This window comes from Equus quagga, chromosome 4, assembly GCF_021613505.1.
Source record: "Equus quagga isolate Etosha38 chromosome 4, UCLA_HA_Equagga_1.0, whole genome shotgun sequence".
Lineage (NCBI taxonomy): Eukaryota > Metazoa > Chordata > Mammalia > Perissodactyla > Equidae > Equus > Equus quagga.
This window is the reverse complement of record NC_060270.1, coordinates 70,431,035-70,455,610: the sequence shown is the minus strand read 5'-3', so window position 1 is coordinate 70,455,610 and position 24,576 is coordinate 70,431,035. Positions and strand designations below refer to the sequence as shown.

At 48.2% G+C, this 24,576-nt stretch overlaps 1 protein-coding gene across 1 annotated transcript in view; it reads left to right on the top strand.

Moving 5' to 3' along the window:
• TFCP2L1 (transcription factor CP2 like 1) overlaps positions 1–24,576 on the top strand; it is a 53,051-nt gene that overhangs the window by 8,866 nt on the left and 19,609 nt on the right. Inside the window, exons 3-6 of the mRNA XM_046659695.1 lie at positions 20,622–20,698; positions 21,243–21,348; positions 22,033–22,139; positions 23,189–23,341. Coding sequence (XP_046515651.1) covers positions 20,622–20,698; positions 21,243–21,348; positions 22,033–22,139; positions 23,189–23,341 — 443 coding nt within the window. The remainder of the gene's footprint in view (positions 1–20,621; positions 20,699–21,242; positions 21,349–22,032; positions 22,140–23,188; positions 23,342–24,576) is intronic.

Here is a 24,576-nt window from a genome sequence, read left to right as displayed (position 1 = left end):
CGCCCAGGATCCGAACCCTGGGCTGCCGCAGCGGAGCGCGCGAACTTAACCACTCGGCCATGGAGCCGGCCCCAACTTTTACTATTTTCATCCTTATTTTTCCCAGTTCAAAGATTAACCCAGGGTTGGTTCTAGAACTAAATGGCACCTGTTAGAATGGAAAGGTGGTAGCTTTGGGACAGAGTAAAGGCAGGAAGGCTGGTGAACTTTTCTGTTGATTCTTCATTCACTGTACGACAGATAGCAGACATAACCCTGAGGAGATGTTGCCTATGTGGGTGTTAAAACACCGTCTTTAAAATTGTGATTACGAAAAGCACTGGACTCGTAAGTAGTGGGAGCTGTTCTGTCAAGGGTTGCTTTACTTGGGAGGTGGGGCCCTCAGCCTTTAGGTGGTACTTTGTTTAGCACGTTAGAATTTACTCCTAGCGACCCTTGGACAGCAGAGTGGAACCCTGCCTGGTCCTTCTATGCTGTCCTCTCACCTTCTGGCGCTACATCAGACAGTGCTCCACTGTTCACAGGGTTTTCATGGCTCATTTTTTCTGGAAGTGGGTGTCCAGGTCCTTCTTCCTAGGCTGTCTGGAGGCTCTGCTGAAACCTGTCCACTGTGGGTGGTCACACAGCCACCACAGTATCACAACTGACAGATGGGTTCTCTGACCGGGAAAGGCAGACAGGCACGGTGGTGAGAGCACGGAGTCTTACCCACTAGACCCCCAGGTCTGGCTCTCTTTTGAGAGATTCTTCCAGAATGTATTATTCTTATTCTACAGACAGCAGGCTGAGAGAGGTGAAGTCGGATTCCTCCTCCCATATCACATAATCAGGCAAGCCTGGGGGTGGTTGATCTGTGATCTGATAATGAAGAGAGTTCTAGAAGGGAAGAAACGCATTTTTCTGGCCTTTTTTCCTAGGACTTCCTACAGGCAGGTTCTAGGCCAGGCACTTCCGTGAGTGGTGCCTGCCACCTGGTGCTCCTGAGGCAGCTCTGAGGACAGGCGTGTGAAACTTGGAGAGGACAGGACCAGGAGGGAATGGAGTGGGGAGAAAATGCCTCCTTGGACAAAAATAACCGTAATCAGTTGCTCCTACCTCACCCCCACCTTCACGCTCTCCACCCACAGCGACCTGAGGGAATGGCCAGGGAGATCAGAGCTCAAGGCCGGGAAGTCTTGGCTGCTCCCAGAACTGGAGCAGAATGGCCACTGTCATCCCACCGGCTTCTGCTCTGGGGAAATCACTTAATCTCTGGGAGCCGTAGTTTCCTCATCTGTGGAGCTGGGACGGCTTCGCTTTGTGGGTTGCCTTGAGAATTAGTGAGTAACAAATGTCTGACAAATAGTAAGTACGCAGTTGTATTTTCCTCTCTCCCCAGTTACATCAGTGACTTTGAATTTAAGGAATGAGGCAAAGGATTAGTTACTTTGTTATCCTTTCTCCGTAGCTGAGTTTTCTTTCCAGATTAATTTTTAGCCTGAAGTTTGGAAATATAAACTGAGTAAACCAAATCACCCTTAAATACATTACTTTTTTTTAAAAAAAAAATTTTTCTCTCATTTTTTCCTGAGTATAAAAGTAGCACATACTTAGACAACAGAACAGCTAAACAGTACAGAAATTTATACTCTAGAAAGCTTCCTGTATCCCACTTCTCAGATTTTTCTTAGTCATACATTAACCCACATATGTCTAGTTGTATAGTCATACATTAACCCATGTATATCTAATTATATAGACACTCATACATTTATACTTACAGGAATTATGTGTGTCTCTTTCTTTTTAAGAGTAATAGAATCATATTGTACATACTATTCAACAACTTGCTTTTTTCCAAACAAAATAGCCTCAGATTCTTTCCACATGGGTACATTAAAAAAAAAGCTGATTTTTCCTGGTTACGTGATGATCCATTGTATGACTGTTGCATAATTTGTTCTCTTGAGGAACATTAAGCTTGTTTCCGTTTTCTTCATAGTTACACCCAGCACTCCAGCAAGCATCCATGTACACATGAGCATCCATGTACACATATCGATGTGCTTAAGCAGGAGTGAGAATAACTGTAGGGTCATTATTTAGAAATAGGAGGCCAGCACAACATTTTCATAGATACTGCCGTATTGTCCTGCAATGAAGTTGGACTGATTCGTACTTTTACGAACAACAACTCTCTGAATAATTGTTTATTTCCTCCTCCCTCAACATCTACTCCCCATCTATACCACGCTTGGAACAGAAACTTCTTGAAAGCAGAAACCTTGGACGTCTCGTTCACTGCTAGTCCTACTTCAGTGCCTGGCACGCATAACTTCTTTGAATGAATGAAGAATGTCGATTTCTCTATACCTTGCCAACATTTTTTTTTTGAAGAAGAAGGAGAAGATCAGCCCTGAGCTAACGTCTGCTAATCCTCCTCTTTTTGCTGAGGAAGACTAGCCCTAAGCTAACATCCGTGCCCATCTTCCTCTACTTTATATGTGGGATGCCTGCCACAGCATGGCTTGATGAGCGGTGCCATGTCTGCACCCGGGATCCAAACCAGTGGATCCCAGGCTGCCAAAGCGGAACATGCACACTTAACTGCTGCACCACCGGGCCGGCCCCAATAGTGGACCAATTAATTTAAATGAATTAAAGTGATTAACTAATCAATTAATTAAGTTAAAATATAACACTTATACGATCTAATTCCAGAGGGTCCAATGAACTGGGAATGATATATTCCTAAGAATTATGTTAACACCATCTGTGTTCTGCAAACACTATATTAGAAATTATAATTATTAAAACTTTGATAAGAAGAAACTCAGCATCACTTAATAACGCATTGAATGAAACAGGCCTCAATCAGACTTAATTTAAAGAGAGAAGACCCCTCAGACGCCCTGCTGTGCCTGTGCATATTTAGAGAGTGGCTGCTGTGATCTGAATCAAACCTGCCTGTCACTGTGTGGCCCTGCCCTCACGGCCAACCCCTCCTGTTCCCATGGGGACCTGAGAATGCAGGGGATTTCCTGATCTGTTTTAAATATAGTTTTTATTATTTTTCAGGTATGGTGAGGCCAACAGATAAGGAGATAATACCATTGAAAAGATAGTTACTCCCAGGCCCCAAGAGGAGGGGCTACATTGCACCACTCAGGGCCACGTGGAGATGCACCAGGGTCAGCAGGCAGAGAGCCTGAGGGGAGAACACGGGCAAGAGCCTTTATCGTGGCTTCCAGGGGAAGGAAGGCAGCAAGGCAGAGGAAGCAGGTGTAGGATTGGCTCTGGGGCGGAGGGGCTGTCCCTAGTCTGGTCTGGTAGCTGGCTCTGGAGAGATTCCACAGGGGAATAGCGGCCCTGGGAGTGAGAGCTGTTGAAAGCCTGATAGCGGAGATGGTTGGGCTGTGGACTCTGGGTTGATTGGTTTGTGTATGAAAGGCACACACAAAAGCTAGTCATTTACTGTCTCTAAGAATCGACTAGGGGCCGGCCCGGTGGTGCAGTGGTTAAGTTCGCACGTTCTGCTTTAGTGGCCCAGGGTTCGCCAGTTCAGATCCTAGGTGTGAACATGGCGCCACTCGGCAAGCCATGCTGTGGCAGGCATCCCGCATATAAAGTGAAGGAAGATGGGCATGGATGTTAGCTCAGGGCCAGTCTTCCTCAGCAAGAAGAGGAGGATTGGCAGCAGATGTTAGCTCAGGGCTAATCTTCCTCAAAAAAAAAAAAAAAAAAGAATTGGCTAGTCCTGGGAGGGGCGACCGACCCAGGGTGGGCCCTAGATGTCAAAGCATCAGAAACACATGATTTATTTAATCCATGACCCTCTTGGGCGCTGCCCTGGGCTGCAAGTAGAAAGCAGGCCCAAAGGAACCACTTGGAAAAAGCTGAATTTCAAACTATAATTCTTAGGTTATTGAGCTTTCTCTCAGTCTGTACAACCACCGACAAACTTTCTTTTCCTCCTCAAAGCCCCAGTACATATTTTAGTTATAAGTCCTTCTATGTGAGCCGCCACCACAGCATGTCCACTGACAGACAAGTGATGTGGGTCTGTGCCCGGGACCTGACCCCAGATCACCAAAGCAGAGCGCATAGAACTTTAGCCACTAGGCCTCCAGGGCTGGCTCTTGCTGTTTTCTCATGGGAACTGAGCCACCTTTGATTTCTCTGAGTCTTCATCATATTTTTGGAGGAGTCAAGGTTTCGATGTATAAGCCTGTTGTTTTTGTACACTTCAAAAAGTTTCCCCCTATTTCTAAGCAGCAAATTCCCTCCTGCGTTGGTTTTCTGCAAAGTTGCATTTCATGATCTTGGCAGCAGGGAGTTTCAGCTGGAGTTTGGAACTTCACTCTCTGCTTGTGCCTTTCACACTGTCAGGATGTCTGCTCTGGTGGGAGACTGTTGATTTGAGCAGCCAGTGCTTCTTGCATTTCATTTTCTTCATGTAACTTCTTAAATATGCTGTTTTTCTCTCTCAAGAATTTTTGAGGAAATATTTCAGTTAACAGCATCGTTGAATTTCTTTGCCATGACTGACTGCAGACTAATCATCTTGGTCTCCATTTTCTGACTCAGTCTTGTGCTCTGATGCCAAGTGGCCACGATGCATTTAATCTCTAAAGAGAGCAGGTGAGTTTATCAACTTCCGAGATTTTAACTGGTTCCCTTTATCACTGCCCTCCTGTTCCCTCTGTGTGTCAAAATTTTCGAGCACTCTGTCCTGTTCTTTTAGCTTATCTAGTCTTCCCTTCTCCTTAGCATCCTCTTGGGCATTTGCTGTTTGCATCCGATGTTCTGCATTCTTCTGACATGTCTTTAAGATGTTTTTGACCTCAGTCACTTGAGACTGGAGGGTTTTAGGGGCCGGCCCTGTGGCCGAGTGTTTAAGTTCGCGTGCTCCGCCATAGTGGCCCAGGGTTTCTCTGGTTCGGATCCTGGATGCAGACGTGGCACCGCTCATCAGGCCCCGTTGAGGCGGCATCCCACATGCCACAACTAGAGGGACCCACAACTAAAATATACAACTATATGCTGGGGGGATTTGGGGAGAAAAAAAAAGAGACTGGAGGGTTTTGATGCGTCTGTGGGTGAGCATATCCAGCCTTCCAGATGAGCCATCATTAGTCCATGCAGTGAGATTTTAGGGGACTCCCTTTTCTGTTCTCAGTCAAGGAGCGCTGCTCTAGCCCCCCGTGAACAGGTGGACCTGTTCGTATCTTTACTAACTGCTGCTAAACACAGTTTGTCACATCAGAGGACCGGCCCCTGCGGGGGACTCAAGGGCCCCTGCAGTGCGTTTAATGTGCTCACCAGCTTTACATATTCTTCAGCTTGGGCGGAAAATCTCTGGGCCAGCTCATTTTCTCACAAAGTACCTTGGTTTTTTACTGTAAAAACAAAGCAGCACATACCAGAATTTTCAGAGGAAACTCAGACAGACTTGATCCTCGTGCCTGTAATCCAGGCGCCCTCACCGGAGTGCTGCACTGCTGCCACACACCAGCGGCAAGGATGTTTGTGTGGCCATCAGCAGGCCCTCCCTGGCACCATGGCCACTGTGCCCCTCACCTTGTCTTGCACAGGCGTGTCCTTTGGGTACCGTGAGGGGCATCTTCTCCAGCCTCCTTTGATTGATGGGGAAACTGAGGCCTGGAGGGTGGAGTGCACTTTTGAGCATGTGTAGTGGGTTCCTAACAGGCTCTTGGAGTGCAGTCCTGTCTTCTGTCCAGAGTGGCTCGAGGGCAGTACTTCAGTCTCCTGTGTGTGGTTCTGGCTGTGTTAGAACTGGGAGGCGCAGGAATGTGCTTCCACCAAGCACCGCAGTGGTTGACGTTTAGGTGTACTAGGGTTTGTTAGCCTCTGCACTGAGGGCGCTGCTGTTTTCCATCTCTTTCTTTCCAGAAAGAGAGGACTGGACCTTGCAAAGCTCTATGCTTTGCAGGTTGAGGACCTCTTCTGTGGCCAGCAGGGTATCTGTGCTCAAGCAGACTTGGGAGGTTCCTGATCTTGCTGTGCCACTCTCCAACCAGCGTTCAGGCCCTGGAAGCTTCCTTCTGGGTGCTTAGAGGACGCTGTGAATCTTGAATGGGAAGGAGAGACCACACATGCTCTGGAATTCACAGAGGTGGAAAAGAGTAGATTCCTAAAGGATTAGGCCTAGAGGGGGCCAAGATATCATCTCTGATGCCTTGCTACTGAAAATGTGGTCTGTGGACCAGCGTCACCTGAAAGCTTATTGGAAATGCAGAACCCTGGGTCTGCTGCAGGACAACTGAATCAGAAGCTGCATCTTAATAAGTTCCTGGGTGATTTATGAGTGTATCAAAGTCTAAGAAGCACTGATCTAGCCTATCCACTCTCCCCCCCCGCCCCTGCCCTCTTCCCCTGTATTGTATGTAAGTAAACTGAGGCCCAGAGAGGCTGTGTGACTTGCCCCATGTCATAGAGAGGTACTTCAATCTCATCTCTCTTTTTAAACAGTTCCATTGGGATACAATTCACGTACCATACAATCTACCCATTTAAAGTGTACAATTCTATTTTTTTTTTTTTTTGGTGAGGAAGATTGGCCTTGAGCTAACATCTGCACCAATCTTCCTTTATTTTGTGTGGGATGCCACCACAATGTGGTTTTGATGAGTGGTGTTTCGGTTCCCACCAGGGATCTGAACCTGTGAACCCTGGGCTGCTGAAGTGGAGCATGCAAACTTAACCACTATGCCACCAGGCTGAGCCTATATAATTCATATTTTTTAGTATGCTCAGCTAAATATATTAAACCATCCCCACAACTAATTGTAGACCATTTTTGTCCCTCCTAAAAGAAACTGTACCCATTAGCAGACAATCCCCATTCTCTCCTTCTCTCGTCACACCCCTGCCCCCAGCCCTAGACAACCACTAATCTACTTTGTCTCTATAAATTTCCCTCTTCTGGACATTTCGTATGAATGCTATCATACAAATGGAGGCCTTTTGTGATGACTTCTTTTTCAAGGGCCATCCACGTTGTAGCCCATATCAGAACTTCATTCCTTTTCGTTGCCGAATAGTTCTCCATTACATGGATGTACCTCGTTTTATTTATTCATTCTTCAGTTGATGGACATTGGGTTGTTTCCACTTTTTGCCTGTTATGAATATGCTGCTGGGAACATTCATGTACAAGTTTTTGTGTGGACCTGTGTTTTCATTTCTCTTGGGTATGTACCTAGGAGCGGAATTTCTGGGTCGTATGGTAACTCGATGTTTAACTTTTGAGAAATTGCCAGACTGTTTTCCAAAGCAGCTGAACTATTTTACGTTGCTCCCAGCAATATAGGAGGGTCTCCGTTTGCCCACATCCAGCACTTGTTATTGTCTGTGTTTTTGATGGAGTAAGGATGAGGTAATGGAGGTCTCTTCTGGTGGCCACCGTTGGCCATTTGCTGGTGTCACACAAAGCAGGTGACCTCAAGACAGGGTTGCAGCTTGGCCTCAGGAGCAGAGTGAAGCTGGAGGCTCAAACACCAGGAGGATACTCTGACTTTGTTCCTCTCTGGGGTCTGCCTTACGCACTCTCTTCTGGCCGTGTTCCTTGCCTCTATGGCCAGAGGGCAGAGAGTAAGGCCACCAAAAGCTCCTGAGAACACGGGTCCTCAGCCCAGCCACCCAAAGGGCTGGTGCTCTCATTCCCTGCCTCCTGATTTCGCACTTCCAAGGAGGGAACCCTTGGCCTGGCTGTTGCATGCTCGCCTGGACCCCCTGCGGCCCAGAGCCGGGCCCTGCGTAAGCGTGGCTGCTCCCACCTTCTCCCTTTCTCTGCTCTGTAAGCCGAGGCAGAGGGGGCAGTTCCCTGAGGCCATCTGTAGGCGCCCGCTCTTCTCGATGGCCTGGGGCTGCTGGGGAAGAAGAGGTTCGGTTGCCTTGGGGCTGCACGGACAGGCCCTGTTTGCCCCGACAGCGACTGCTCCAGAAGGTCCTTCATCTCATCAGAGGCCAAGACAGAAAACGGGGCTGCCCAGGCCAGACAGCCGTGGTTGGAATATGAGCGAGCAGGAGGCAGGCTCCCACCTCCAAGAGCTTAGGGCTCAAGGCCCATGAAGACCCTCAGCCCGACACGGTTCCTGCCAGGAGGGCCTGGAGGGCGGTGCCGAGTGAGTCATGCTCTGACCATCTCTTAGCGCTTTGGTTTTCCACTCTTTTTTTTTTTTAATGATTGGCACCTGAGCTAACAATTGTTGCCTATCTTTTTTTTTTTTTTTCTGCTTTTCCTCCCCAAATCCCCCCAAGTACATAGTTGTATATTTTAGTTGTGGGTCCTTCCAGTTGTGGCATGTGGGATGCTGCCTCAGCGAGGCCGGATGAGCAGTGCCATGTCTGCGCCCAGGATCCGAACCAGCGAAACCCTGGGCTGCCGAAGCAGAGCACGGGAACTTAACCACTTGGCCACAGGGCTGGCCCCTGGTTTTCCACTCTTTACTGACGTTTGTCCTACTAACTTACTTGTTATGCCCCTACCACCTGTGCAGGAGAGTACCTGTTTCTCCACATCCTTGCCTGGCCTCTACATTGTCAATATTTTGAATTTTTTCTAATGTGCACACAGAAAATAAGCACCTCATTTTAATTTGTATTTACTTAAGTTCTGGTAACTGTTATGAGTGGAATTGAGCATCTTCTCATGTTGGTTTATAAGCCCTTGCGTTTCTTTTACTAGAAACTGAGTTTCGGTCCTTAGTCCATTTTTCTCTTGCCCTTTTGCTTATTGATCTGCAAGAACTGTTGTGTTAGGTTGAGCCACATGCAGTTGCCATTTTGTAAATGAAAATGGGTTGACCTGCAGTTTCATAGCACTCGTTTTAATAGTTTAAGGATTCGGTTCAACACGGTGGCTGGATATAAGTTCAATATCCAAAAATTTGTGAATTTCTAATGAACCGATAAAAACCAAGGATAAAGTAAAATAGGAAAAAGATGCCATTTCCAGTATTGAGAGCAAATCAGACAACTTTGGAACATGATTCTCAAGGGTCCGGGGGTCCAGAGGCCCCTGATTCAGAATCAGCCAGCTTGTGAGCATGCGGGTTCCTGGTCCAAACAGCTCTATTGTCCACAGTGCTCGGTGGGGCTTGGGAATCCAGGGCTTTTGGGGGAAGAAAAGAGAATAGACTTAAAATGTCAAAAATGGTGCCTAGAGTTCCTTTTACCCAACTTCCCATAATGTTGCCTTATAACCATGACCATGATACCATTATTGAAGCCAGGCAATTATATTGGTATCCTTCTGTTCACTCTACTACAGTTCTCATTGGAAGTTTATCAGTTCCTCCACAACTGTCCCTTGTCTGTTTCAGGATCCAGCGCAGGATCCCACATGGCCTTTCACTGTCATGTCTCCTTAGTCTCCTCCAACCTGTGACAGCCCCTCAGTCTTTCCTTTTCTTCCATGACCTTCAGACTTAGAGAGTGCTTACTCGTTAGTTATTTTGTAGAATGCCCCTCAATTTGGGTTTGTCTGATGTTTTTTAATGATGATATTGAGGTTTTTGGATTTTTGGCAAGAACGCCACAGAAGTGACATTGTGCCCTTGCCAGCGTGTCATGATCTGATTTGTCTTGCTGCTGACGGTGTAAACCCTGGTGATCTGCTGGTGTCTGCCAGGGGTCTGCTGTCCAGTTACGACTTTCCCCTCTGTGGTTACTAAATATCTTGGGATGGGGGAGGTATTTGGAGCCTATGTGGATACCTTAGTTATCCTCAAACTTTCCCCCTGACATGGACAGCAGCACCATCTGTGGATCTTGTCTGCACCAGTTTTTACTGCAGTGTTTGCCTAATGGTGATTTTTTATTTGTTTCCCCCTTCTTTCTACATTTAGTAATTGGAATGCTTCTGTAGGAAAGAGGTTTTTCTTCTCTACCATTTATTTATTTATTTACTTATTTCTTATGTCAGTATACACTCATGGACATTTATTATTATTTCTGTGGGTTAAAATTCGATACTATTGTTATCTATTTTCTTGCTCAAATTGCTCCCCTGTGGCCATTGGGCGCTCCTTCAGATTGGTTCCTGTGTCACTTTGACATGCTTCTATCCTATCTTTGAGCATTTTCTCACTTTTGGCCTCTCTGTTTTCCCTGCCCCTCGTGCTAGAGACAATCCCTTCTCCACCGTGTCTCCAGGACATGGTTTACTCTTCTCTTTTTGTCCACATACACATCCTTACCATCTTCCAAGCATTTGTTGGAGATCCACTGCATGCCAGGCACGGTACGTGGTCCATGACATTTGAAAGTGGCTGCCAGGAGGTTAAGTGCCCACCCAGGATCACACTGGTGATGGGCCATCAGGATGGGGACTCGGGTCTGTTGGTGGAAAAGCCTTTTCTGCGAAACAGGCCCTGAGTGTGAGCGCTCTGTGTCGACACTCTTGCATGATACTACACGTATGCAAGTGACAAAACAAACTACCAACGCTGGACACAGTGTGTGCGGGATTATGCTTTCTCCCATTGTTATGCTTGTCTGCCATTATTACAAGACTGTTGGCATCCAGCCCTCCTTTCTCTGGGGTGGTGATGGCCTCCCATTATGTTTTATGTGGCATTAATTACCCAAACCAGTAACTGTTGGAAAGTAAACAACTTGTAAATCTTGGCTGGCCCGGGCAGTTGCCTTCTGTTCCTGGGAACACCGTGATCTGGGGAGGAGGCCATGCGCTGAGTTCCGCTTGCTGGTCAGAGCAGCTCTGCAGGAGTGCCTGGTGGGCACAGCCCAGGGGGAGTCAGCATGGGTGGGCTGCTCTGGGCAACACTGCCCTGGGTCGCAGGAGCGGGATCCTCCAGACAGTCGGGAAGGGTCAGGGAGCCCTGGTGGTGTCATCCCAGGGCACGTCCCAGCTTGGCTGCCTCCTGGCCATGTGACCTTGGGTGGCTTTGTGTGGCCTGGTCACTCAGTGTACGGAGCTATTGTGAAGGCTGGAGGAGAGTTCATGTGTGTGCAGTGGGCACAGTGGCTGGTGCCTGGGTGGGGCTCAGGACGTGAGGGTGCACCTAACACCTGTGGTTGGAAGTGGCGCTCTGACTGGCACTTGTTGAGGACTTATTGCATGCCCGACTGGAAGGACATTGTCTCATTTAATCCTCACAACCGTTCTGCAGAGAACATTTTGCAGACAAAGAGAGCGAGATACAGAGAGGTTCAAGAACTTGCCAGGACATGGGAGGGTCTGACTCAGCCCCCGTGTATCTGACCTGACCCCAACTCCCCTCCCTCGGGCCAGGCCACAGGTGCTGAGTCTTTGCCACTAACTTGCAGTGTCACCATGGGCACGTCAGTAGCTCTCTGGGACTTAGTATTCTCACCTCTAAAATGGGCACAGTCATACTATGGGTTTTCAGGTGGTCTTCCAGAGCCTGTTGGGTGGGAAGGACCTGCGTGTGTCTGACCTCGTCTGCATGTGCTCGGTGTTCTGTTTATTGGACAAAGACTGTTTTCCCCAAATGCCCCCTGTCTGATTGGCTTTTGGGTACCAGACTGACACTGGAAGAAAAAAATACCAGTCATTGTTGCCATGGACATCTGTTACATGCTTGGAACAGTATGAGGCTTTCCCTCCTATTTTCTTTGTTTCATTTGGTTTGGTTTGGTGAGGAAGATTGTCCCTGAGCTAAGATCTGCACCAGTCTTCATCTGTTTTGTATGTGGGATGTCACCACCGCACAGCTTGCTGAGAGGTGTGTATGTCCACATCTGGGATCTGAACCTGCAAACCCTGGGCGCTGAAGTGGAGTGCGTAAACTTAACCACTATGCCTCCAGGCTCGCCCCATGTTTTGTATTTTTTTCAAATACACATGCAATATATTCCTAGTTTAAAAAAAGTTGATGCTGAAGGTGCACCTAATGTAAGAGGGAAGGGTCCTTCTTTATCCAGTGTTAGATGCATATATTAGACTCACAAATATAGGAATATGTATATAACATTTTGAAATAAAACTACAATCACATTGTGTACATATTATTCAGCAACTTGTTTTTTCCCACTCATCTGTATGTGTCTGTATGTATATGGTGTATTGGTGTGTGTGTGTGTGTGTGTGTGTGTGTGCGTCGCTGGTGGACGGTGTTTCCTGTCTATTTTAGATCTAGGTCTGCCTGTTTTATAATCTGAGAGTTATTTTTAAACTTTTAATTCAAAGTAATTTTAAATTTCAAACTATGGAAGAATTGAAAGGTTATTACAATGAACTCCTGTGTGCCGTTCGCCAGGTTCACTGGTTTTTAACGTTTTGTCACATTTGCTTTCTCTGTGTATTTTATGTATATTTTCCTCCCTGAATCATTTGAGGGTTAGTTGAGGACATCGTGTTCCTTTATTTGTAAATACTTTACCACCTGTTTCCTAAGAACAAGGACATTCTTTTACATAATCACAATTCCATGATCAGTTTCAGGAAATTTAGTATCAATACGATATTGTTACCTACCGCATAGCCAATTGTTCCAATACTGTCCTTTTTAGCAGTTTTTCGCCCTGATTCAAAATCCAGTCCAGAACGAGGCATTGTTAGTTGTCCCTCTCTTTACTCTCCTTTAATCTGGACAGATCCTCAGCCTTTCCTTATCTTTGGTGACATTGGCCTTTCTGAAGAGTCTGGGCCAGGTGTGTGTAGACTGTTTCTCAGTTTGGGTTTGCTTGTTTCTTATTCAGGTTGTTGGGGCAGGAATGGTAAGTGACACCGTATCCTTCTTGGTGCACCGTGTCATGAGGCACGTCGTGCTAACTTGACCACCTGGGGAGGTGCAGGCCTCATTCTCTGAAACACCTGAGTGTTAAGTAGTCCACCACGTGGTAGTAACACAATTGTTGACCATTTCATTTCTTCTCAGTTTTTAGCTATAACAGTGCTATAAACTACCGCATTGAATAGATTCATGTAAATATTTTTAATCTTGTGTGCCGGCAGCTCTGTAGACTAGAGTCTTGGTGATGGGTAGTTGAGTCATGGACTGTGCACGTTTTCAATCTTGATGGGTATGGTCAAAATGCCCAACAGGTTGTAACGTAGAATCTCCCACCTCCAATGTGTATGAGGGCCCATTTCTCCACATTTTGTCCTTGTCGGATGTTAGCAATCTGTTAAATTTTTGCTGACATGATAGGTGAAACTGGCATTGCGTTGTTTTCATTTGGCCTTTCTTTGACCATTAGTGAGGTTGAACATCTTTTCATGCTCTTCTTGGTTGGCTGACTAGTTCCAGCTCTGTTATTTGCTTTAGGGAATTTAATATCAATCTCTGCCACCATTAATTAATTAAACACCTATCACATGCCAGTACTGTCCAAGGGGCTGGTGGGGGGGGGGGGTGTGTGTGTGTGTGTGTGTATGTGTGTGCAAGTTTGGTTCAGATAAACTGGCAACCGGCCTGTCCTCAGAGAGCTTCCTGTCTAGTTGGGGAGCTACGACTTAGCCTTCATGCCGGAAAGCCGGAGGGCAAAGTTGCAGAGCTCTGAAAGAAGTTGGGAGGAAGTAAGAGGTCAGCAGGAAGAGGGAAGCTTATATAAAAAATTCAAATTTCAGTGTCCACAAATAAAGTTTTATTGGAACACAGCCATGCCCATTCCTTCGCGTATTGTCTGTGGCTCTTTCCTTGCTACAGTGGCAGAGTTGGGTAGTTGCGACCAAGATTTTAGGGCCCACAAAGCCAAAAATAGTCACTGTCTGGCCCTTTACGGAGATGGCTGACGCCTGGGCTAGAAGACGTTAGACGCTGTGGGCTACATGAGGGCAGGGGGAGGAAACAGGTTTGTCGAGCACCGCGGGGCCAGCCCAGTGCGGAGAGCCACATGTGTGTATTTTATTTTGTCCTCCTCGGAAAAGAAGTTTTCTCTTCTATCCCCTGTGCTCCTTGCCCTCCTTCCCCGATTACTCCCTGTGTGGGTGGAGGGAGGAAGTGCCAAGGGATGGAGGTTGGGCACAGTCCTAAGGCTGGGGCGGAGGGAAGCTTCCACACCCTTTGGACTGGCTTCAGGGCCCTTTGGGCAGTGTCCAAGCCGTTCTTCCGGTGTGTTCCAGGTGCCATTCCGGGTGGCGGCCAGGGCTCCCCGCTGAGCCCCAGTCTGGCTGAGGAACCCCTACCCCTCCCTGTGGGCTAAAGCAGGAGCACTAAAGTGGGAGGCGGTCCCCAGGGCTCTGCTGCCACCGTGCTGGGGGTGGAGCCTGTGACCACCTGCCCTTCTGCCCCTCCTAGTCACCTTGGTCCCTCTGGGCTGGCGGTCACCAAGTGCTGACCATGGGGCTCCTTGCCTGCTAGCCTTTAAAAGGCCTTTCACAGAACCAGAGTAGAGGTGGGGCGGGGATGGGTGGGAGGAATTGCCTTGAAGGCCTCGGCGAGGCTGTGGGAAGGCCACCAGGAAAGGCCACCACCGGGCCCGGTGCCCTGTGTGGTTCTTGGTGTCCTCGTTCCGATACTCTCACTGCTGGGGTCCGGCCAAAGATCTCCTGTGTCCACTGGCTGCTGGGTGCACCTTCAGTCCTCCACCACCCTCTGCATCCCAATTAAGTACCAATATTGTCCACGTGTTGGAGACGTGGACACGGAGGCTGGCGCGTGGAGCCATTTACCCATTAGTGAGTGGTGGGCCGAGATGTGAGCCCAGGCTCCAAACCCAGGTGCTGACCACATTACCCAGGAAGTCTTAGGGGGACATAGAAGAACACTCGTGGCTGCATATGTATATGAGTTTTACAATTACTACTGGTTTATTTGTGATCTATGATTATGATTTTATACATGCAGTCATGATATACAATTTAAAAAATTAAGTTTAAAAAGTGAGTTGGTTAAATAAAATGGGCTCATCACATTGCAGGAGGTTTTTAATTTCAGCGGCAAAATTGTGGGGTGGGGTGTGATACGTGGGGTGAATGCTAGTGTCTTTGAACGCCCTGCACCCAGCGTGTCACTGGCACTAAGGGGGTGGCCTGGGGCTGGCTGTACAGTGACTGCTGAGCAGTGCAGCCCAAGGGACCCTCCCTCTAAGGTGGGGCTGGGGAGTCGGCAACACATGGCCAGGGAACAAGGCAGCCTGACAGCTGGCTCCGGGTGCCGATCCTCCACTCGGTTTTGTGTGTGTGTGAGAGAAATGTTTTCACTTCAGATCTCTTGAATACTGCGGAGAATAAGATGACAACTACTCCTGTGCCTAACACAGTTTTTTCAGTCTGGCCAAATTTGCTTCTGATTTTCTCTCTTTCTAATCCCGTTGCCTGTCCTCCCTCCCCAGAAGCCAAACTGCTACTGTGGAATCGAGGTTGGTTTGAATCCCCGTGCGCATTTTTACATTTTAAATCTTTCCTCCTTGCAAATTTAGCCGTAAAGATGAATAGTGCTGTTTTGTCTTTAAACTGTATATAAGTAGTTTCATATAGATCACCATGTACTTCTTTTGTTTAATGCTGTGTTGCTGAGATTTCCCCATGTTGAGATGTGTCTCTAGGGCGCTCATTTTAAGTGCTGTGTGCTATTCCATTCTAAGGCGAGTAGTAGAATTAACGCGTCTCTTTCCTCGTTGCTGGAGAGGCAGATTGTTGACGGTTTCTCCCTGTCGTGAACAGTGGCTATGAGCAGTTTCTGTCCATCTCCCAGGGCACATCAAGTGCCTCTTTAGGACATGCCTCTAGAATTGGATTTGCTTGACCGAAGGTTTTGTGCGTCCTTAGCCTAACTCTTTTTTGGCAAACTCTTTTCCAGAATGGTTCTATCAGTCTAATAACTTGCATCAGCAATGCCTGAGAGCGGCCCTGCTTTACATTCTCATCAACACCTGATATTGTCACAGTGTAACTTTTGTCCCACTGATGGATGTAAGACGGTATCTTACTTCATTTTGCATTTTCCTGCATACTTGTAGAGACCAGCATCTTTTTGTATGTTTGTTGACCATTTTCTGTTTCCCTAGGGTGACAGTTTGCCAGGTCAGACCCCACTTATAGAGATTGTGAAATCATTAAGGGCACCCCTGGCATTTTCAAAGGTGTCTCAATATATAAATTTTAATGTAGTTTTCCTATATGATATAGGACATAAATTATTCTTTGTTTGTTTCTAGTTAAGAAATGCTTTCTTATTCCAGTCATAAAGTCTTATATTTGCTTTAGAAATGTTAAGGTTTTGTTTTTATTTTATGGCTTTCATTCACCTAGAATTAATTTATTATATATGGTGGGAGGTAGGGATTTATTTTTTCATATAGACAACCAGTCATCCCTCACTCTTGAAAAATCTCTTTTTTCTCACTTTCATAAATCAGGTTTCTAAGTATCTACTTCTGGGCTTTTTGTTTTTTCCATTGGTCTGTTTGTCCCCATGCCAAAAGTGTAGTTTTAGTTTTAGATCCTGTAGCCTCATAATATGTTCAGCGTATTGTAAGTAGGATAGGAATGTGTGATCCAGGGAGAATAGTTTCTCAGGAGGAAACAAACATCAAGCCTTATGCCACAGTGTGGTTGCATGTCCGTCAGATCTCGAAGGTCCACTTGGTTCAGAGAACTGAGGTCATGGGGCGTTAGGGATGGGAGCCTTAAAGGAGAGGAAGGGTTTAGGTGTGTGGAAGAGGCTCGTGAAATAAAATGAGTATCAAGAAACTCAGGAGAAATGTAATAGATGGACTCCCTGGACATTAGAACCAGAAGGGATCTTTGAAGCAACTCGACACTGTGCAGAGTAGTTTGGCTAAGTGACCAGTCTTTGGAGTCAGAGAGACCTAAGTTCCGTCTTTGATAAGATGCTTAACCTCTCTGTTTCTTATTTCCTCATCTATAAAATGGGGGCAGTAGTGGGTTTTCCTCATGGATTGTTGCAAGGACTCAATGAAGTAATGCACATAAGGGGCTTAGCCATGTCCCAACACATAGCTGAATGACAGCCAAATGGTAGTTATTTGTTACCCTATGTCCTTGATTCTAAGACCAGCTTTTTTTTTTCTTTTTACAAATTTCACAATTCTGAAATTCGAACAGGCTTTACTATCATTTTCTGTAGTAATTTGTTTTTCCTCCCAAATCATTGTTTAGAATGCAGAAAAGAGAATTTTACAGACAAGGAAATGGAGTCAACATGCTTTATCCAAGGTCACCCGGTGAGTTGAATTGGTCATTTTAGGAGTCACCTTTATTGCCAGTCTTAACAGGAAGAAGGAAGGAGAAAAAGGCCATTTTAACTTAGGATGGGGATGGCCCAGGTGCTTATATGCTGCAAGATGCTGTAGGCAAACTGTAATTACTGTACAAAAAGGAATCAGTTGCCTTCCAGCAAGGAGAAGTTGGGAGAGAATTTTGTGGACCTACAGAAGTCCTCTCCCCAGCAAATGACACTCACGAGGTAGGATGTGTCAAAGAACGTGGTGGGTGCTGGAAACAGATTTAGGTTCTGCTCCTGGCTCTGCTGCTTACTAGCTGTTTGAGTTTGCCCAAGTCACGGAACCTCTTGCACCCTCCGCGTCCTTCTGTCACTGGGGCTCGGAATCCCAGACTGCCCCATTGACTTGTTCTCAGGTTCAGACGTTGCCCAGTGAAGGAAAGCTGCGAGTATTTGTTTCCTGGAGGCACGCCTCTCCCCTCCCGCCTGCTTGCTGCAATTTTGTGTGGGATTGCTTTCTTGCTCATTCTTCCCCTCAGCTACAGAAATTCTGCCCACTCTTCAAAGTCCATGGGGATGTTATCTCCTTGGTCAAACCATTTCTCCCCCTCCCCGTGCTGGCTGAGTCTTGCCTGTCTTGGGATCTCTGTTGTCTCTTAGAGGGATTTCTCAACTTCTGCCTTGCATTGGTGCTTTTCCTGTGCTGTTTCATATGTCCCAGATTACTAACCCTTGGAGAGCAGAAGTATGTCTTACTTTTTCAAACCCTGTAGTTCTAGCATAGAACAGCATTGCAAAGAGTATGAAATCGTCTTTAAGCATTTGCTGAGTACCTGCTGTGTGTCAAACAGTGGTGAGCAAGCAGACACAGTCTGTGCCTTCACAGAGCCCACTGTCCATGGCTCCCACCCATGACCCAAAATGATGGCGGCCAAGGAGAGGAATGCCCATGTGCCCCAGGTCAGTTCAGCTTTGAGGACCTCACTCGTTGGCCAGGGAGTGACTTTGGGGATGGCCTCTGGATGTGCTCTGCGTTGTGCTGTGTGAGAGCTGAGCGTGGGGCGGTCAGTCCCGCGGGCCGCAGTGCATGGCGGCTGCGTGGGGAGGGAGACTGGACGGCCGTCTGAGTCCTGAGTCAGGGCGGTGGGGTGTGGCTGGGAGGGGCTCTGAAGTGTGTGGGAGGAAGGGGTGAGGAAGGGCCATGCCAGACTCAGTAGGATGCACGTGGGTTGCGTGTCTGCTGCAGGTGGAGGAGGCTGTGGTCCTGGCCCACTTAATAGCTCTGATCTCCAAGTTGCTGCCTCTTGTGTTCAGGCTCGGAAAGTGCTCTGTATGGGGCAGGAGGTGCCTCGCTTGGGCAAGAGCTGAGGCTGCTCTGCAGAGCCTGGGGTCAGTGTTAATTGGGCCCTGGGGCGCCTGTAAACCCACGGTAATGACCATTAGGGCGTTGGACCTCATGCCAGAGCTGGCGACATTCTTCCTCGGAAGAGGCGAGGACACTGGAAAAACCAGTTAGGGCACGTGAGGTTCCATTTTATGTTGCTGTCAAGGGAGTGTTGGCTCAGGAGCCCGGAAATGTATGTTAAAAATCTGGATGTTTCAGAAAGTTAGAAGTGTTGGTGAGGTCAGCAAGACTGTTCTGAGTTGCATCTTCTGACCTGGCAAGTTGGCAGGATGAGAGTTTGGGGTCTGCGCCTCTGCCCTCTGCTGGGAGGGGTGCCCAGCACCTTGTCGTGAGCAGTGTCGGGGCTCGGTGTGTTCAGCGGGTGTTTGCCAGTCCTGTGAGATAGGCTGGTAAAGCTCCTGAGAAGGGAGGCTCGCTGAGTGGGTATTTCTGTGCTCGGCCAGCATCATTTCCAGGCCTAATAACACACGCCCTCCATCCATTCTGCTCATTTGTCCTTAGGATTCGCATGGTGTTTGGCAATAATTGTTGCTCAGCAAATATCTGGAATGAATGATTTAATTTCATATTCTTTGCCCATTCTGTTATTCAGTGGGGGAGGAGTATGTTAGTTTCCTGTGGCTGCCATAACAAATTACTACAACCATGTTGGCGTAAAGCAAAGACAACAGAAGCGGATTCTCTCACACTTCTGGAGGCTGGAAGTCAGAAATGTGGCGGGGCCGTGCCCCTCCTGGGGCCGGCGGGAGACTCCATTCTCTGCCTCTCCCAGCTTTGGTGGCTCCAGGTGCTCCTGGGCGTGTGGCCACATCCCTCCCATCTCCGCTCACATGGCCACATTGCGTCCTCTTGTCTCCCCTGTGTGTCTCTTACAAGGACTCTTCCCAGTGGATTTAGGGACCTCCCAGATAATCCAGAATGATCTCCTCATTTCAGTATCCTTAACCTAATTGCATCTGCAAAGGGTCTTTTTTCAAATATAAGGTAGCAGGGGCTGGCCCCACGGCCGAGTGGTTAAGTTCGTGTGCTCCGCTGCGGCAGCCCAGGGTTTCGCTGGTTCGAATCCTGGGCGCAGACATGGCACCGCTCATCAGGCCACACTGAGGCGGCGTCCCACATGTCACAACTAGAAGGACCTGCAACTAAGAATATACAACTATGTACCAGGGGGATTTGGGGAGATAAAGAAGAAAAAAAAAAAAGATTGGCAACAGCTGTTAGCTCAGGTGCCAAAAAATAAATTTTTATATAGCTAATCAGATTAACCAATACCAATTATTAAATTGTTTATTCTTATTTGTAAAACATCCTTTATTAAGTTGTGATATACGCTAGAGTGTTTTAGAGTTGGACAACCACAACTTGTTTAACTTGGGAAAAATTGACATTTGATACATGGCCTTCCCATCTAGGAACATGGTGTATCCTATTTATTCAAACTATATTTTATCTTCCAATAAAGTGTGTGTAGTGTACTTCAGGTTATTCCTAGAAACTTTTGAATTTTTTGTTATTATGGATGGATCTTTTCTCCATTTATATTCTTTAACTAGCTTGTGCTGGTTGTATGTCACCAAACAGAATCCCCACACCCTTTCAAATACGTGAAATTCTTTTAACTTGGGAAAATGCTTTTCATTCTGCAATTAGAGACAATGTTTAACAGGCTTTTATTCGTTCCTTTAAACCTGCTCTCTGCCAAGGTATGGTCAGTTATTTACTCGAATGTGGATTTAAGTAGCTGTGTTCTCTGTCTGAGTGACGGGGGCATTCTTTATAAAGAAATAGGAAGTTATGTTCCATAAATTCATTGCTAACTATACTTTGAATTCTATTTCTTTGAAAACCATGGAGTGCTGTCTCTTGAGGGGTCACAGGGTGCCCTACCTGGGGTGCCCCAGGCCCGTCTGGGCTAGGAGGACAAACCCCAGTGTCCAGTCCAGAGAGCGATGGCCCGGCCTTGGACTTTCTTCTCCGCTTTGCTCCTCGGGGCTGTGAGGCCGGGGTGGGCACTGAGGGGTTGAGAAGACCTCTAGCTGGGTGAGCCCCAAATGTGAAAACACTCAGAGGTGGAAAGTATACTGTTAACCCCCCTCCAGGTCAGTCCTATGAGATCCGACTGCTGGAGAACCGGAAGCTGGGAGACTTTCAAGATCTGAACACAAAACATGTCAAGGTAAGGCTGTGGGCCACCCTCCCTCCCGGAGGGTTGGCTGGGGTCTGTGCGCTGGGCTTGCTGTGGGGGTCAGGAGCGGCGAGGAGGCTCGGGTAAAGCTGCAGAGGGAGAGGGGGTTCCTGTCCCCTGGAGTGTGTTGTCTAAGGGAACGAGGACAGGCTGGCAGCGTTGGGAGCCAGAGTGGCTGATGCACCGGCTCCGGGTTGGACAAACTCAGGCTCCAGCCTGGCTTTGCCACTTAACTGAACTTTCCCGAGCTTTGGTTTGCTCATCTGCACTGAAAGGCCTATAGATGAGCCATGGATGTAAAGCGCTCAGTGATTCTGGAAAACAGGGTAGTCATCGTTACTCTTACTGTCGTTAGCATTATTGGGGTTCTGAGAAGGGATAAGCACGAGCTCAAGAGCTGGGAAGGAAGGCTCCAGAGGAGAGGCCAGTGGAGACAAGAGGTTTGCTCTGGCTCAGGGAACAGCCCTGGTGGGTTCTTCTTGGGTCCCGCTTGGCCCCCACATTCAGCTGTCCCCTGCTGGCCTCCCCTCCCCAGAGCATCATCCGCGTGGTTTTCCACGACCGTCGGCTGCAGTACACGGAGCACCAGCAGCTGGAGGGCTGGCGGTGGAGCCGGCCCGGGGATCGGATCCTGGACATCGGTGAGTCTCCTGGGACAGGAGAGGCCTAAGGCTCTCCAGCCATGTCGGGGTTCTTGCTGAACGCCTTCTGGGGCCACGCCTGTCCAGGGCATTTTAGCGCACTCCTGTGTCAAACGCTGTGGGAGCTAGCAGAGGTGAACATGCCATTGGCCCTGCCCTCAGGGAGGTCCCCTTTCGGTGGAAAAGAAAGGCCGTGGAATTCAGAGACCTGCTGTCGGGGGTTGCAGGAAAGGCTTTGCAGAGGGAGAGGGTTTTGATAACTGATGAGGGGAAGCATGGGCATCGGAGAGAGGGGCAAGAGAAGTGGAATTTGGGGGGCTCAGGCACTGGTCCACAGTCTTTTATCCACAACCCTTGGGGCCAGATGGGTTTTGGAATTCAGAAATTAGAATGACAGCAGGGTGTGTAGACCTGTGGCATTGGGTAATCACAGGCAATCAAGCACAATAATATTTCTTTAGCAAAATAAAATGACTGTTCACACAAAAAGGGATAAAGACTCTAAATAGCTTCATGGCAATTCGAGTCAGGCTTTCTGCCAAATGAGTTATGCAAAACTTAGTTTTCAGAACTTCTGGCATTTCAAATTGTGGTTAAGGAATTTGGACCTGTAATGAGAGTCCTTCCCTAAATATCTGGGAGTGGCTGACAATTGCACTTTTGTGTGTGTGTGTGTGTGTGCAGATATTCCACTGTCTGTTGGTATCTTGGACCCCAGGGCCAGCCCGACCCAGCTGAACGCAGTTGAGTTTTTGTGGGACCCTTCGAAGAGAGCCTCTGCGTTCATTCAGGTAAGCCGATGAGGTTGCCGTTGGGGGCCAACCCGAGTTCTGGGGTCCATTTGCAGGGCCCTGGTGCGCTCCTGTTCCCTGGTGCAGAGGAGGAGGCTGAAGGGGAGAGGGGGTGTGAGTGTTGCTCAGAGTCACAGAGCTCGCTTGGAATGTTTCAGAATCCTGTGTGGGTTTTGCTTATCGTTATCTAAGCTTTTTACAAAATAAATACGTCCTAGCATAAATAATTTGAAGTAAAAAATTTTTCCATAATAGTTTCTATTATGAATTATTTAATTATCACGCACCTGGTGTGGATCCAGCCTTGTGTTAAGCGCCATGGAAGGTCAAGGTGGCTGAAGGCTTGGCGGGGGCCGTGCTCTGGGCTCAGCACCAGCTCTCTCACTTACTATGTGTCCCTTTTTGAGCCCCTTAGTTTTCCCACCTTTTTACAAATCAGATAATGAATAGAAAGCCATCACTGCAGTGTCCGGTCCATAGAAATTGCTCAGTAAAAGTTAGCGATCTTTGTTTTCTTCTCATAATTGCAATATTCTTATTTTAAAATTATTATGACACTAGCATTGTTGCACTAATATAGATAATATATTATCTTTGTTGTTGCACTAATATAGATAATATTATCACAACATTATCATAGTATTACAAAAATAATTATATATCAAGTGCCTTCCATGTGATAGGTACTTACAGAAATGGTTCCAGCTTCTGGCCTGGCCTGAGTAACCTGGACACCAGGCTGTTAGGGACACAGCTGTGGTCCCCGCTCTGCAGTCTGCGGGATTTGCCACGGGAGGGGTCTGGGTGAGGAGCGAGGGTAGGGCTACGGGGGTCAGTGGGCCTGGAGCAATGGTGAGACTTAGCTGGCCAGGCAGGGCCCCGAAGATCAAGGGACAAACGTGGGAGGACGTGTCGTTTGTGGACAGCATCGGGGAGCAGGGAGGTTGAGGCAGGCCCACACCGGCTGTGCAGGATGGGAGCCTCCACGTGGAGAGGAGCCCTTGGGGTGTCTGGAGCCCTTTGCTGCCTGCCTTGCATTTCCCTTCCAGGTGCACTGCATCAGCACAGAGTTCACCCCGAGGAAGCACGGGGGCGAGAAGGGTGTGCCTTTTCGAGTGCAGATCGATACATTTAAGCAGAACGATAATGGGGAGTACACGGAACACTTGCACTCGGCCAGCTGCCAGATCAAGGTGTTCAAGGTAGGACTGCCCGCCATGCTCCGCCTGCTGTCACAAGTGGCGCAGGTCCTGCCTGCACTCAGCCTGCGCTGGACGGTGATGCCAAACCGTTGACTCTTGCCATTCGGCCTGGAGGCCCAGCCAGGAGCTCGGCATCCCTTTAGCCGGGGCTTCTGCCTGGAGTCCTGATGAACATGAGCTGCTTGCCCGGGGATGGCGGGCGCCCAGTCTACACGTCCTTTCGCTTGGAGCACCTCGTCAGCTGTCATCATCATAGATGTCAGTGCTCAGCTCTGCTTTATGAGAATGATTGAATTTGCGCATTTTTAGATTCTTGTTTTTGTCGTTGGCCACAGATTCTAGAGTTGCCCATTAGATTCCCCTTAAAAATCAACTCAGGCCATTTTTCCTTCTGCAGTGGCCTCCTGTTGGAGAAAGAAGCACTTTTGGATACCTCCTCACTTTTCCTTTCTTGCCTCACCCCTTGCAGTCACGTGTCATTGTCTTTCATCTCATTATCTGGACTGATTCCTAAAGATGGTAGCCAGTGACTCAGCTCAGGGTCCCATGTGGCCCCAGGGCAATCGAGTTGCCGCAGAGCCTACATCATTCTCAGGGTGGGTGGGCTGTGCCCAAGCCAGACTATAGGCCCCGTCCCCAGCAGGCTGGACCCCCACTGGCCTGGGAGACTCCAGCAGGTGCCTGCAGAGAAGGAGTGAGCCCACCTCCCCAGCAGGAAGTGCCTTGAGTAGCCAGCCCCACTGCCTTCCCTGTCCTCCCCTTTTTTCACAGTCAGGTGACCTTGGAACTTGCTGACAAAGTTCCATGTGCTGGGGCTGGAGATTCCAGAGTGACTTGCTTGAGAAAGGGCCTTGTTGGAGAGAAAGCTGGGTCAGTGTCGATCTTCCTGAGCTTGGGAGGGATGTGGGACTAAATACCCACAGGTTCTACCTGTTGATCAGGAGATCTGTCCTGTTTCCCAACTAGACTGGAAGCCCCTGACGACAGGGACTATGCCATTTACCTCTTTAGTGTCTTCCGCGGACCCTGGGACACAGTGAGCACTTGGCAGAGATTTGGGGAACACGCCAATCATCGCAGCCATGGGAGAAACAAAGCAAGAGATGGTGGCCTCTGCACTTAGGGGACCACACAGCCGGCTGCCTGGGTCCCCCGCAGTGATGGCATCTGGCTGCCTGAGGGCTGTGGGCAAAGGATCCCGCGGCCCTGGCCGGGCTCTGAGGCTCGGCACGCCC